The 15,043-nt window shown below is 38.9% G+C and overlaps 1 protein-coding gene across 3 annotated transcripts; it reads right to left on the bottom strand.

The window, feature by feature from the left end:
- Window positions 1-3,843: 3,843 nt before the first annotated feature.
- Window positions 3,844-14,828, bottom strand: LOC108875728 (LIM/homeobox protein Lhx6). 3 transcript variants are annotated; one of them, XM_051075310.1, is made up of 9 exons: window positions 14,520-14,828; window positions 13,742-13,872; window positions 13,012-13,143; window positions 12,487-12,608; window positions 9,175-9,392; window positions 7,592-7,692; window positions 6,603-6,698; window positions 6,210-6,381; window positions 3,844-4,631 (listed from the first exon to the last, which is right to left on the bottom strand). In XM_051075310.1, exons 2-9 carry the CDS (start codon window positions 13,742-13,744, stop codon window positions 4,549-4,551), a joined length of 927 nt encoding a protein of 308 aa, XP_050931267.1. In that variant the 5' UTR covers window positions 13,745-13,872; window positions 14,520-14,828; the 3' UTR covers window positions 3,844-4,548. The 3 variants fall into 3 exon arrangements, with proteins under 3 accessions (XP_050931267.1, XP_018520538.1, XP_018520464.1); XM_018665022.2 differs by having other exon boundaries at window positions 9,175-9,395; window positions 14,520-14,826; XM_018664948.2 differs by lacking the exon at window positions 14,520-14,828 and having other exon boundaries at window positions 9,175-9,395; window positions 13,742-14,503.
- Window positions 14,829-15,043: the final 215 nt, after the last annotated feature.

Below are 15,043 nucleotides of genomic sequence, written 5' to 3'. Positions count from 1 at the left end.
AGTCAACCTCAGTCCCAGAGGAGCTCAAATTGCTGCTTTTCTCATGTGTCACCAAACAGCTGATGGATGACATGAAAGTTAGATATGAAGCTTTAAGTGCCTTCAGAAACAAGCAGCTGTTGTTGGAAGGAAAACTCACCCTGCATTATGAAGCTGGATGCCACATCTGGTTTAGAACAAGCCTGAAAACCAGAGAGAAGTCAAGGTCACAGTTTATTAATTGCTGAACTGAGCACGGTCCTTAAATTCATTGTTAAATCATGCTAGTGTGCACAAGTCGCCATTTTGAATGAACTCGAGTGAACGGCGATCTAAGCACCGCCCCGTCTACAGCACCATCTAATTGCTGATTTTTAAAAAATTATTCACCTTTCACTGAGCTGGCCTACTGTACAGACAAAGTCCAGCAAGAACAGCGTGACCTTGTCCAACCTGGTAAACCAGCTAAACCGTTAGCTAAGACCAGCTAAAACCAGCATTCATCTTAAACTGGTCTATGCTGTTTTTTCAGCAGGGCAGGTATTAATTTAACCTGCATAATATAACGAAAACTTGCCTGCTTAATCCATCTCTTGTGCCTTTGTTGTTGTGTTTTTGGTTTTGAAAAGGCCAGAAATAAAAACACCACAATCTCTACACCTTAAATATACAAATATCACTTTAAGAATATTACTCTTATCTTTGGAGGGGCCTTGGTTTTTGAATCCTATAAGGCTCCAAATGCCAGTCCCTAACAATGAATCTAAAGCACATATTTTTCTACGTAAAATAGTGATACAATACACAAAGCTTTTCTGTGCTTAAATTAGTCTCTGTATAATCAGTTTGGTGGTAGGAGTAGGAGTTGTTCCTGAAATGTTTTTACAGCATTAAAAAAAAGATCATGGAAGTTCTTTTATTTAACAGTTGAAACTAAACCATTATCATACTCATCAGCCATTCAGTTACTTTGCATGGCATCATCAGTTCAGTCAAATAATATCTTCAAGTGAAGCAGGGGGGTAAAAAAAAAAAAAAAAAACTCACAAAAAATAGAAGGCCCTGCCAGCATATGGCAGCATCTGAAATAAACTTGAGGAGGAGGAGGGTGCTGATGAAGATGGCTCACGTTGCAATCTTCCACAGAGGTTTTTGTTGACTGTTGTGCAGGGGAGAGCTCATCAGCATGAAGGAGGGAAATGTGAATACGCGGAGACGAGGGGCACTGCAGTGTATCTGCTCATTAGGCGGGCGACGCTGTAATTCAGCGAGCGAGCAGCTCTGCAATCAGGGGCCTATTCATTAGCATGGGGGGCCCGCTTTCATCTGCAACCACTTGAGGCTGCCAATCACCGAGGCGGACGCATGACAGGATGACAAAACGGGGTGGCTTAAACGCTCGGGGGATGCTTGTGCATGGAGAGAGACATGCCTAAATGCTGCCTTAAGCGCTTGTATCTGAGAGGGACTTTAATGGGGAAGAAATGTGCGTTTTTACAGTGTAGTGCTGGCAGGTGGCCCAAACTGTGTCAGCCTGATAATCATCTCTCTGCTTAGCATGAAGACAGCTTTTGTTCTAAGATTTCACAAGGAGCAGCGTCGTTTTCCTGAACAGGTTTCCTTCTGGATTGAATTGATTGAAAGTGATTGATTAGAAGAAAGTTTGGTTTGCAAGGTGAAGTTTAGGGAAAAGAACAAGAGCACTCCATCAGTCTGCTTTTACGTCCTCACAACTAGTGATCTCCAGGTTTTTTTTTTTTTCCTTCAGACATATATAGCACACTCACACACACATACTTAAAAATCAGACAATGATGCAGGCACAGACACTCACACACACCTGGTCCAGTCAGCGTTTGGGTATCCTTAATTAAATCTTTGAGCAGTATAAGGGAACCATTGTATATATGTTTTTATCTGCTGTAGTTCTGCTGTCTGTGCAAAGGCAGCGCTGGGTCAGACTGTTAAGTTTCTGACATTCCTCCTCTGCCCAAGCAACAGGAGAAACAGCTGCTGTCACCTGAAACTGTATTAATGCAGATGTGATCCTGCTTTTTCTGCATTTTTCCTTGAATTCGATGTTTGTGTTCACCAGTTTTAATGCCATGGAAAAAACCTGTTCACAACTAAACCAGCAGTTGACAAAATAATATATAATCAGGAACTTAAAGGTGATTTTTTCACCTAAATAGTAGTTCCCCATATTAGGAAATATGCTTATTCACTTCCTTGCAAAGATTTAGATGAGAAAATCAATACCACCCTCATGTTTATATGATAAAGATTAAGCTACAACCAGGAGCTAGCTAGCTTAACATAACAAAAAGACTGGAAACAGAGGGTAACAGTCAGTCTGGCTCTGCCTGAGGGTGGTAAAATCTGCCCATCAGCACCTTTAAAGCTCACTATTTAATTAATGGGAGTAGGAAACATACTAATAATCCCTGACTTTGAGTTGTCTTCCTTTCCCCAACATAATGACAATATCTTCTATATAAATCACTGTAACAGTTTCCTCCTCCAGCTGTCCAGGACCAGTTGTCCATGTGCGTATGTAGTTCAGGAATGGCGGACTCCGCCACTCCGCCACTGACAAATACAAACTACTATTTATTTCCTATTTATGGCAGCCATGAATAATGTTAAAACTGGGCTTGATATGGTGAAAATCTTGAGGATTGTCAAGCTTTAACCCGCAGCTCACATGGCATCATAAAATATATCTATGATAATGCTAATAATTCCTAAAATACTCAAAACTACGCTGCGTACACAAGATGGCAGTATAGGCTACACACACTGGACTTTCCCTAACTCATTGCTGTGATGCCAGTTTTGGCAGTTCTCTGGGGAACCACACTGGGAAAAGTGCTGTTGGATGGTATAAATAGTGGGCTAGTGTAGGATAATTTGGGGTGATTAAAAAAATCACATATATACAGTGTGCCGTACTATAACCATGCAATCTTTACGTGTATATTTAGGCGTTCACTAAATTCCTACTGAATTAAAGGGGAGGAAACTGTCATAAGTCTGGCAAAAGTGCTCATTTGTGTTGCAGTGTCTGATGCTAGCTAACAAGTAGCACACAAATAATGAAAATGGATTGATTTCTTAACAAACGAAAACTGAACTCATAATGAAGACACTGGAGCGGAGGGTAGCAGACAGACTGCAGGTGGTCTGAGTAAAAAAAAAGAAATGGTGCTATAAGGAAATAAGAGAAGGTATCACTTATATGAGAACCAGAAAGCGCTGACAATCCTGTATCAGGTGTTCGTTTTCGAGTGTCAGTGTGAACAGTGTAAGTGCATGATTGTAGCACACTCACAGAATTTACTTCTCTGCTAAAAGAAAAAAGAAAAACAGCCACATTGATTCAGTTTGGAAAATCCAGATCTAACGATATCCTTTTACTCGAAGTATCCCATTCATTCATTCACAGCAGCTTAAGTGCCGTCAATCAATGTAACAACTGTAGATAATCTGTGTTAAAAGGCCTCATAAAGGGCAGCGAGCTGCCCGATCAATGGCTGCACTTTGAGTTAAAACCTCTATAATCGTTTTCACAGTGGGATTGATCACATTTCCTGTTAAGTACAGCATGTAAATTGGAGATGATGTGTAGGTTTGTGGCAGAACATTGCTCTCAATAATAGGGTACTACAGGTACTTGGCCTCTGACAGTCAACCTCCAGATTTAGTAGCTGCTGTTATAAAAACAGAGTCTTTACATAATATGCCTCCAGCAGAGATGCATCCACATTTCTCTGTAATGCTTTTGTAAGGCCTTTTGCTCTCTCTGCATGAGAAAATCAACCTGACCCTTAATCATTCAAACACTGAAAATTTCATAACAGATCTGATACATTTTATTAAACCGTAGCAGTATTTACAATGTACAATCACTGAATTTTTCCATTTCAAGACACATTTAAAAGTGCTTTTTTAAAAGTGAAGCTTTGTTCTGAATAAATAAGAGTTTCCATTTTCTGACAACACAACAACAAACAACAGTAAAGCTGCAAATGTGCTCATCACTGACACAAAATAATAATATCTATAATAAAAAATGCTGAGGTTTTTACTGTAATACTGCTACAACACTCCTTTTTTCTTCTTTTCTCAAAGCTCATATTGCAGCAATGTAATTAAAATACCTTGTATGAGTGGGTAAACAAAAGGAAAAAAATCCTGACCTGATGCAAAGTTTTGTGTCCAGTCACAAAAAGGAAAATTAAAAAAAAGTGGTCTTCTTTTCTGCATCGTAAAAAAAAACCCCAAAACAAAATGGAAAAAAAATAAAATAAAACTCCTGTGTTGGCATGGAGGTGGGACATTTCTCCCATCACCACAATCTGCTGTCTTTAAAAGACAACGTTTAGCTCTGCAGTCTCACAATGAAGAATCCAACTGATTGAAAACAGCTTGTCGAAGTCCTGCTGCCCAAGGATTAGACTCCCAAACAGAGCAGATTACAAACAGCATGTCCCAAAGGAATTTTGTTTTTTTTTTTTTCTTTTCAAAATCACAATATGATCAGAGCGGTGGAAACGTGGATGCAGGAGGTCAGCGGCTTATGGGAAGCTGTGGTAACGAGATGGACGGATGGGTCAAGTGGCCCGGAGCAGCGAGGACGGAGAAGGGATGAGCTGTGGGGGGAAGAGAAGAGGAGGACCAACATGAGTTTGGGGAAGCGGTGCGAGCATGTTAATGTAATTCAGTTGAGGAAAACGCTACTGACGAGAGATGAAGACTCTCAAAGCCTCCACATGATGAGTTAAATCACAGGGAGAGATTTTTGTCTGCAGAAATCATCTAGTGCAAGAAGAGAGATGCAGAATGCATATTTTTACAGTGTTTCAAACTTGGGCCTTCACCACTTCTCGCCATGTCTTTTCAAGCCAAGCCGTTTTTATTTATATAGTCCAGAATTATTAATTAAACATTTGCCTTGAAGGGTTTTACTCTATCCTTAGGCCTCTTTGGATAAGGAAAAACTGTAACACTTTTTACTAAAACCCTCTATTCAATAACATTGTATGAATCAGGTACCAATAACATACTTATCTGGTTCCTAAAATGTAAGTAGAGTGGCAGAAATTATAACTACAGGGGACAAGGGAATAAAGAAATAAATTATTTGAAGTTTGGGGAAAATAGTTTCATCGACATTGATGTTCTGCAGAACCTAGAAAGTAAAACCTAACAGCCATGAGTAAAAGGCCTAAGTGTTTATTTTTATTGTACTGTATTCAATAGGAGCTGGCTGACTGAACTGCCTGTGCTGTTAAAACCCCTTTAAGTACGCAGCAGAAAGTCCCTCATTATTCCAAGACTGGAGCTTTCTACCCCTATAAACTATAAAACTGCTGTACCCCAGCTTTGGTGAGTATCCCTGTCATATATGCGTTCTTCAGTGATATAAAGTAACTAAGTACATTTACTCAAGTACTGTACTTGAGTATTTACATTTTCTGCTGCTTTTTAACATTTCAGAGGCAAATATTGTACTTTTTACTACACTTGTTTGATAACTTTACTTACAAAAAATATAATCTACAAATTAAGCATGATTTATTATAGATTAAAATACAGCAAGGTAAGACATTATTGATGCCTGGGGAGAGCAACAGAGGAGGGATCCCACTTTATATTTGCATATTAGCACTACAGTACATAAACAATTTTATTATCCAATTTGGCTTACAACTGTTGCACTTTATGAGTATCTTAGGTTTTTATATACCCAAAATGCACTTTACACTATAATTCAATACTCATAAGGTATATATATATATACTTTTTAGATCCTTTATATTGCTTTTTATAATCCTCATTTAAGCCTTAAGAGTATGTCACTGTGCTTTTCACTTCACATATGAAGAAGCAGCAATACCATAATATAAACAATCTCAGTTACAAGTAAAAGTGTTATGAGCAAAATGTACTTAAAATATCCATACTAATGCATATATATCATTTAAATAAAGGTACTCATGATGCATAAACATGGCCACTGTGTGTTAACTTCACTTGTAAGTATAAAGTAGCATGAAACACACCATACCAGCTGATTATGGGATTAAAATGCTGAGAAACAGATTATTAAATATCCTGTGAACAAAGCATTTAAAGCAGTGTGTATCATTCTGCTTTAAAAAAAATATAAACTTCATGTTCTGTTGTTCCCTAAGAAGGCAGCGCTGACGTGAGGAGCTGACACTCACTATCCAGGTATCCGTGCAGGGCGAGTAGATGTGGCCGGTCTGGGCTGCTGAAGGGGGAGTAGTGGATATCATCTGGCAGCGACGGAGGCATCCTGGACAACGGAGCGCTCTGAGAGAAGCTGCTCTGAGGCGGCTGCTTTTTGTGTCGCGCACGGCAGTTCTGAAACCAAACCTGGAGAGTATGTGTATAATGTGAACAAGCAACAAGCTGGCAAGATGGAGTGGAGGTGGGGGTGTTAATCTCTGTGCCGAGACTGTAAGCAACCTATGCTATAATGAAAGTCATCTTATGCTTAGGTATGATGCTTTTATTTTGAAATACTGAATAATTTATCTGCTCACAACTCCTTTTCTTTCCAATATGACACAACATTTTATTTTATAGTCACCTACCTGTATGACTCGTCTGCTCAGTCCCGTCATTTCTGCCAGTTTCTGTAAAGTCTGAGCGTCAGGGTTGTTGTCCTGAGCGAACTGAGTCTGCATCACCTGCAAGGAGAGTAAGACAGTATGAAACAACATGTAATACTGTTCTGTAACCAGGTGGAGGAGAGTAACTCTGTACATTTACTCTACTTATGTAATTTTAAGGTACTACTTGTACTTGTACCTAAATATTTCCAGTTTATGTTACTTTATATATGCACTCCACTACATTTCACAGATACTTTTTAGTGCAGTACATTTACTATGGTTTTAGTTACTTACAAATTGAGATTTTTACATAAACAACATATGAAGAACTTTTGGAATATGATGAACTACCCATCAGTATATAGAGTTTGAGCTAACTGTAAGCAATTAGATTGATTAAGCAATTAATTGATTAGTAAGTATCACAAAATTTATCAGCGTGTCTGGAACATTTAATGGATTCAGCTTTTCAAATGTGATTACTTGCCATTTTTCTTTGTCTTTAATGACAGTAAACTGAATAATTTTGTGGTTTGGGCCCTGTGTGACTGTGGTGAACATTTCTTGCCATTTTCTCATGTCTTACAATCAAACAATAAATGGATAAATCAATCAAGATAAAAAAATAAATAAAAATAAAAATCCATAATCACCAGTTGCAGCCCGGTATATAATAATTGAAAATGAGCTTCACCTCAACCAGCAACAATTACATTCTACTCAAACACTGATGCATGACTAATAATAATGCAACATACCATATAATTCATACATTTTTCTGCATTGAGTACTTACATTAAGTACATTTTCCTGTTTATACTCACCTGTCATGTACTTTGACTTAAGCATTATTTTAAATGCAGGACTTTTACATGTACTGGAGTATTTTTACAGTGTGATATTAGTACTTTTGCGTAAGTAAAGTGTCTGAATACGCAGACAGAGACACATGTTAAAGCAGAATCTACCTGCAGTTGCTCAGCAGTGAATGATGTCCGTGCTCTCTTGGCTGGTTTTGGTTGACAGTCCTGATCAGAGGGCAGTGCTCCTTCCAGAGTCAGTCCTGTGCCTGAAGGCAACAACAACAAGGCTCCTTAATGTCACTTCACGTCATCATACTGTGAGGTTACACAACACAATGTAAAAGTTTACAGGTCAATCTCGTTACAGATCCACAAAGTCTGTGTCACAAAACTGAAGATTTGTCCAAACAAGCCACGTAACATAATTAAGATGTTTTCTTGCCAACAACCGCACAGTCCAAAGTATTTATACCACTATGGCTAAACATGGTCCTCACTGAAAGCCCAGCAGAGAGTAGAGGCTTCCACTGGAGCAGTTATTAGCAGTGTTGAAAGTAAAGGAAATAACAAGATTAATAGGAATTTTAGGATCTATATGGAACATGACAGACTTCTGCCTGATAAATTCCTTCATGAATTTTGTTTATACCTCTCTCTTCTGCTAGCATATTTTATTCTAACTGTGATTATTTTTGTAGGAGCTCCCCAAAATGTCCCTCTTTTCCAAGTTCAGCGAACCTAACCTTACAGATGTTGTAGCAGGTCCACTGTTTATTCTTGTGTTGGGTGTTTCAAACCCTCGGATCTTAAATTCAAGATGTTAACAAAGATCAAATATTGGGTATTTCATGTTGAAAATAAAGCGTTGAGAAGTGTGGATTTTTACGTTTGATGTAATGATGCATCCATAAAAACAAAATAGTGCCTCGTGAATACATCTGCGATGTTGTCAGCCAATGTGGAAAAAAAAGCTCTTTGACAGGAAAATTAAAGAGAGCACTGGAAACTTTAGAGCTCAACTCATCAAAAATTGCCAGTATGTTTTGTTCCATTCGTTACTGAGGCCCTGACCGAGGCTGGATTACCAAACAAGGCAAAGCGAGCAGGCGGGGGGGGCCCCAGATTTACCACATATTATTTAGGTCTGCATAATGTGATTAATCGCAAATTTGTTGTAAATTTGCACCATTAAAATAGACTATCCACTCCATGCTCCATACTGGTCTTAAACAGGGATGGTGTCAGAATTCTGTAAAACAGCCTACATTTTTCTGTTTCAAGTAACTAACACATAAAAATCATCAGGCAAGGTCACATTCTTCCATCATGGGAGAACTGTAAGGCTACAGCCAACAATTATCTTCATTATTAATGGGTCTGACAGTTGTTTTCTTTAATAACTGATTAATTGTTTAGTCTATTAAATGTCAGAAAAAGGTGATAACTGCCCTGAAATGCAAGTTAACATATTCTAATTTTAGTTTTTGTCCCACAAACACTTCAAACACTATCATCAAAAACTACAAAAACTAGCAAATATTCCCATTTGAGAGGCTAGTACCAGAGAGATCATTTCAGCTGTAGAGTAGTGGCTGGTTTCTGGGTGCCTAAGGAAATGACGTAAGTGACATGCATAGTGGAGGTCAATAGGGCCCCTCGGGAGGTCAATCAGCCCATGACTCTTGTATATTTTTGCTGACTGGATCATCAGAGACCATCAGAGATGCATCTTCGATAACGTCTGTTACCGTTTTCGGCAGCCCTGCGGAGGTTGTCCAGCATGATGTCGTAGTGGCTGCGGCAGAGCACCCTGCCCTCCACAAGGCCGAACTCCTCCCCGGTGGACAGCTGCCTCTTGCAGGAGAAACAGGCGAAACAGGCCAGGTGGTAGACGCTACCCCGAGCCCGCCGTACCCAGTCACTGGCGTACACCTGCCGGCCACACTGGGCGCACTTAGTGCCGAACCTACTGTGAGGAAGAAACGAGGAAACGAGGAAGGTGAAGGTTGGCTGCAGGGTCACAGAGCTCAAAGTCCTGACTGTGTTGTTTTTCTCCTGATCATTAGCAGAATGTTTTAAAACGCACATTGTGTGTACATGCACACTTGATTTACACAAATACATCTGTGTGAGTCTAAACTAATACACACAATCAGATAATAACACACAATAATACAGGTAATATTTACAGTCCATGATACATCTGTCATATTAATCTGTAAACACATTATTGTCCTGTAAATACAGGTCTGTCGCTGTTTTAATACTTGGTAGGTAGTAGGGGTGTAAATCCACTGTACAGTTTGTATCTAATTTTTTTGTTTTGTTTTGTTTTTGTGTGTGTGAACAAAATGTTCCCATGCTGCTGACTCGAATGTGCCCAGGGGTAAGCAGTCTCAGAGTTATTATTTATCTTGAGCACATTAAACTTTTTTAAACCACGATATTGTGGATGTTTGTATTGCACGTTTTTCCAGTGGGGACCATCCCATCATGTAGAGCCAGACACTCACACTCGTAGGATCATTCTTGCTGCCTTGTTTAATGCAATCTGTTCATATATCTGTGAGCTGCAGTAATTGACTTGACTATATATTAAACTATGAGATGTAAGTTCATCTAGCCATCCCTACTAGATTGTTTGGCTTCTGTTACCTCTTCAAAACATTTCTACATGTTAAACACAGTGGTTTTGTTTTTTCCTCCTTGTTGTGCATACTACTTTTCCATACATTTGTGTCATGTTGGCTATACAGTACACTGAGATCACAGTTACACTACAACAATCTAATAAAGCAGTCTGAATCAGAACAGCAGAGAATATAACCTACTGTATACTTTAAGCTTTGTTTGATGGTCTCCCATAAGACTTTGCATTGTGTGCTGTGGTATTTTGTATAATATCTGTGCAGAGGAGTGTTGTTGTTGATCTGTTGTGGCAGGAAGCTTTGGACAGGAGTCAGACATGCTCTCTTCATCTCCCCAACCCTAAATCTGGGAGGTTAAATTAGAACATTCTCAAATATTTGCCTCTTTTATTTTGAAATACTGGATAATTTACCTTTAAATCAGGTGAAGGTCACAGGAAGACAATGCTTTATTTTAAAGCAAAAACATTTGAAAACCACTGGTCTAAGCGAATCCATGTTATATTCTGATTATCTGTCTGCAAACCCAACAAATTTAACTTACTGGTATCAGTATCGGCCTTCAAAACCCTCTGTGTGGTATCATCTTTGTCTGTGGTCCCCAAATGTTCTGGCTTATGCCCCTTTACAACAAAGCACTACTGAACGGCAGCCACTTATGACAAGCTGCATGTGTCTACAGACTGTGATCAACTCAACCAAAGAGTGATTTTCCATTTTCCAAATAGTTTCATTTACACTGAAGCAATGTTAAAACAATCCTGGAAATTAACCACAGCACCTCAGACTTCTGCTTCTGCCATTGTCTCATAGTCTGTCCATGCTACTTATAAATTATTAATATAAAAAAGGGTACTGGTCTTCACTGCTTTATCTTTAATTTTTGTTTCCATCATATTTTTCCTGTGAATTAATAATGGATTAAATCATTTTTCCTGACAAATATGCAGTATTTTTCAGTCTGTATGTAGTAAATCAAAGTGTTTAAAAAAAGGCAACAAAACTTGCATTTTGAAAAAGTGAGAGGGAGATGCTCCTCTCGTCCACCAGTGGAAACCTACGTTTTCTGTGTGTCATTTATTTTGTGGTAATTTGACAGCTTCATTAAGGATCATGTGAGCATAATAAAACTAAAATTATAAGGTGCTAAAACTAGATATTGATGGCAGGGTCTCACTGTGAGACAGGCTCATGAAATTGTCTAATGATACAGTTAATATTGTTGGTTAATGCTGCAAATATGCAATCAATCAAATCACCAGAACCCACTGAGGTGCAGCAGGATCGGATCAGTTTCAAGAACATGGTTTTACCGGTGACATATTCTCCTAAAAAGATCTTGTAAACTATTTTTAGTCTGTTCTGCAGAACATATTTTTCACTGAGAAAATCAAGACTTTCCCCCTGAACTGAGAAGCCAAATCTTGTTATACTTGAGTGCAAAGTTGATCTTGGAGAGCAAAGATCAATTAGCTGTAAAAACACCTACAAAAATAAACCACATTATGTCCAATGATTTATCACCTGGACTAAAATAATCTTTAAGTCATCAGTCATTGTTCAACCTCAAGTGTTTTTCCAATTTAAAGCTACAAATTATTGAGTCGCATTTAAAGATATTATCTTTTTTTTTTCTTTTTTATCAAAAAGGAGGTAGAGACTCATCAACTTCTGACCTTGCCTGTGTGGAATCAGTCATGATATTATTTATATACAAATTGTTTCTGTTTGCATGGCTTTTACTAATGTGAAAAACAACTGAACGGATGCTCTTCAAATATCGTATCAAAAGCCTCAGTTCACGAGGGGATCACCTACAAAATTTGGGGGGTTTAATGGGAAGACAATATGGGGGGGTTTGGCTTGCACAGATGCAGGAATATTTACAAAACCATATTTTTCATTTGTCTGGCCATCATATCTTTGTTTATCAAATAATCTACAAATGCACTTTAAGACCTCTGTGGTTAAATGGATAGGCCTCGAAACTACGAGGATAAACCACAGGCTACAGTTTGCGTGCACGGACAATTTTCTAATCTATTTTTCAAAATAAACTACATCGACATGGTGAAACGAAGTGACCGGGAAAAATGAACGGAAATAAATAAACATTCAAAATAAATAATCATTTGATTCGCTAAATTAATTAATTAAATGTTATTTAAGTCTATAAGATGGTAATGAATTATCAATGCTAGAAAAATTATCACATTCATTTTTCAACGATGAGATTATTTTTCACAGCCTAACTGAAATAAATAACTGAATTTCACATTCATTAAGTGAACCTCAATCGATCTAAAAATACAGATATAATAGTGTGTGCAGTTGTAGCTTTTAGCATTATAAATGCACAGCCCCCCCCCCCAAAAAAAGAAAAAAAAAGTGCCATAATAAAACAGCTCTTACCTGAAATAATCCAGTTTGCAGTAGATTTCTTTGTTTTTAACGTAGCAGCTGCTGTGTTGGCGCAGAGACGCTCTGCACACTGAACACTCCAAACATCCTAAGTGCCAGTTCAGGTTGTTAACCTGTGGAAGGAAAAAAAAAAGAAACACAATCACACTAATGCACGACTGAATGTGTATGTGTGTGTGTGTGTGTGTGTGTGTTCAGGACCAATAATCAAAGCAACGACACACTCATCAAGATGTTACACAGCAGCAATAAATCTGATTTTACTTAAAGCGATTTTTATAAAAAGATAAACAAATTCAATCAAACTCTTTATTTACAGATTTCTATAACAAAGAAAGAAAGAAAAGCGTTTTTCGTTTATTTTCTTGAGATCAATCTGTGGTGTGAAGGCAAAAATAAAACAATAAAACAAAAACTATTAAAAGACGGAGTTGGAGCTTAAATCTCTTACAGCTTCGTGGATACATTTTATTCTTCCGGAGAGAGTAAATATCTATAATTCCTCCTGTTCCTCACCTTCAGCAGGTATCGGTCATGGATCTCCATGCCGCAGCTGGCGCACTGGTTCTTGGCCGCCGGAGGAGAGCAGAGGCAGGCGGCCTCCGACGGACTGGACTCGCTGGACTCCTTCTTCACCTCCGATTTAGACTGCGCCAGAAAAGACGAGTTTATACCAAAGAGGAGACTCGTTTCATCGTCCCGAGTAGATTTGATTTTATGTATTTTAAGAGTAGGGTTTTAAAAGGTAGTCCTTGAAATATCTGGGTCTTATGTGGTAACACGAGGATCCAGCTCTGGATTAAAAAAAAAGCAGTGATTTGATTTCCAGAAAACCATTATTTTCTCCACTGTCTCTTCTATACATTTATATATTCACTCTTATTTTAATTGCACTTAAACCCTCACATGTGCTCTGATAATTCAAACATTTAAGTTTCATGCAAATTTCATAACACAAGGCTTAAAATGCTGCATTATGTGAACTCTAACCCGCAGATTATTGAGTTTAGTGACTTTACTCTCCTCTGAATCCCTGATGATAATCGCCTATAGGTGCAGTCTATAGTCTCCTCCTGATTAAACCTGTGCCTCTGCCAAACCTCCACAGCCCCTGTGCAGGTTATCCCGCATTCAAAAAAGTTTAGAAAGAGAGCAAGAAGAGGAATCAACGAAACCTTACACAGGCTGAAAGACAAAGAAATCAAAAGGTTGCAAACCAAAACTCGTCCAGATGTTTGTGACTCACCATTTTCGGGTCTTGAACGCTGCCTATTTGGAGAGAAGATGGAGCTTGCTCAGCGCATTACGCATCTCTGCCCCAACCCACACTATATCCGGTCCAAAACAACGAATAACAGTTTCTCCTGCATTTAAACCCTGGTAACAAAAGAAATTTTGATGCAATTAGAAGAAGACGAAGGGGGGGAAACTATATATGATCGATCATTCCTCTTGTGCGCAATAGGGAGGCTGTATTCCCATGCAATCAAACGCGGTGAAAAGAAAGGATGGCACTATATCTGCAATTAGCGGCGGATTGAAATGCTTCGCTTGATAAGAGGCAACCCGAGTGTCAATTTCATGTGTCAATCAAGAAAAGGCAACCGAGCCACCAAGCTAAGAGAGAGAGGAAAAAAGCGGCGCATCCTAATTTCAATAGCTGTATAATCGAAAATCGAAAAAATCTCCAAAGTGAAGAGGCTCAATTGGAGATCGGTCTATTCATAACAGACAATGCGCAGAAACTGCAGCTGATCTTAAAGCATAAAGGAGCTTGATTGTCTCTTTCTCATGATGGACCCATTTAAGTACTTGAGGCTCCCCCGGGTGATTACAGCTGCATTCATAAACTGCCAAAAAATCTGCGTTTGGGTGGCAATCCGGAGTCCGTGTTGTCCTTCATTTTGTCGAAATTAACAGGAATGCAACATTATGTTAATTACCAGCTACGGTATAAATATTGGAGGCAGCAAAATAAGAAGAGATGGCCTATGGGAATTAAAAAAAAAACATATACTTCATACATGGAGAGGCTCCCTGAAGCAGCGAAAACATCGTCCAATAAAAGTTTTTCCAGAACATCACAGGAAAAATATCCAAATAAATCCGTGGGACATGATTGTTTATACAGGCTTTCCTCCCGGTAACAGAAAGATTGTTCTCCTTTCTTTCTCCCTCTCTCTCTCTCTCTCTTTGTCTACAAAATAATCCGACTTGATTAACTTTCTGGAACTGGGAATCAAACCAGTGGCACCACGCAGCACCACCCTCTCCCGGACAGACTCCCTGTGTATCTACTGTTGGTCCGCTGTTGGTTTCTCCCCGCCTCGACTCAGAAGTTTACACCCAGTTCAGACTCTGACAGGATGTGATGCTGCCCACTGGACCCGGGTTTACTCTCCTGCTTTTAGGTTCACGAGAATATTTATGAATTCATTACAAAAAAATCATAAAACTCCGGCTGAAAACTTAACTTTGGCAATGTCTTTGGCATTTTCCCCCCCTGAAAATGGCGGCTGCAGATTTGGAGGCCAGAGTCAGTTTGCCC

Source organism: Lates calcarifer, linkage group LG13, assembly GCF_001640805.2.
Source record: "Lates calcarifer isolate ASB-BC8 linkage group LG13, TLL_Latcal_v3, whole genome shotgun sequence".
NCBI classification, from domain to species: Eukaryota; Metazoa; Chordata; class Actinopteri; family Centropomidae; genus Lates; species Lates calcarifer.
The sequence above is the reverse complement of the archived record's forward strand: the minus strand, read 5'-3'. Positions and strand labels throughout refer to the sequence as shown.

Excerpts from the sequence above, each read along its gene's own strand:
- LOC108875728 (XM_018665022.2), bottom strand. Across the intron at positions 9,396-12,486 it reads TGCAAACTGGATTATTTCAG|TAGGTTCGGCACTAAGTGCG; the intron begins GTAAGAGCTGTT and ends TCTTCCTCACAG. Across the intron at positions 4,632-6,209 it reads CCTGCACGGATACCTGGATA|CTCATCCCTTCTCCGTCCTC; the intron begins GTGAGTGTCAGC and ends TTCCCCCCACAG.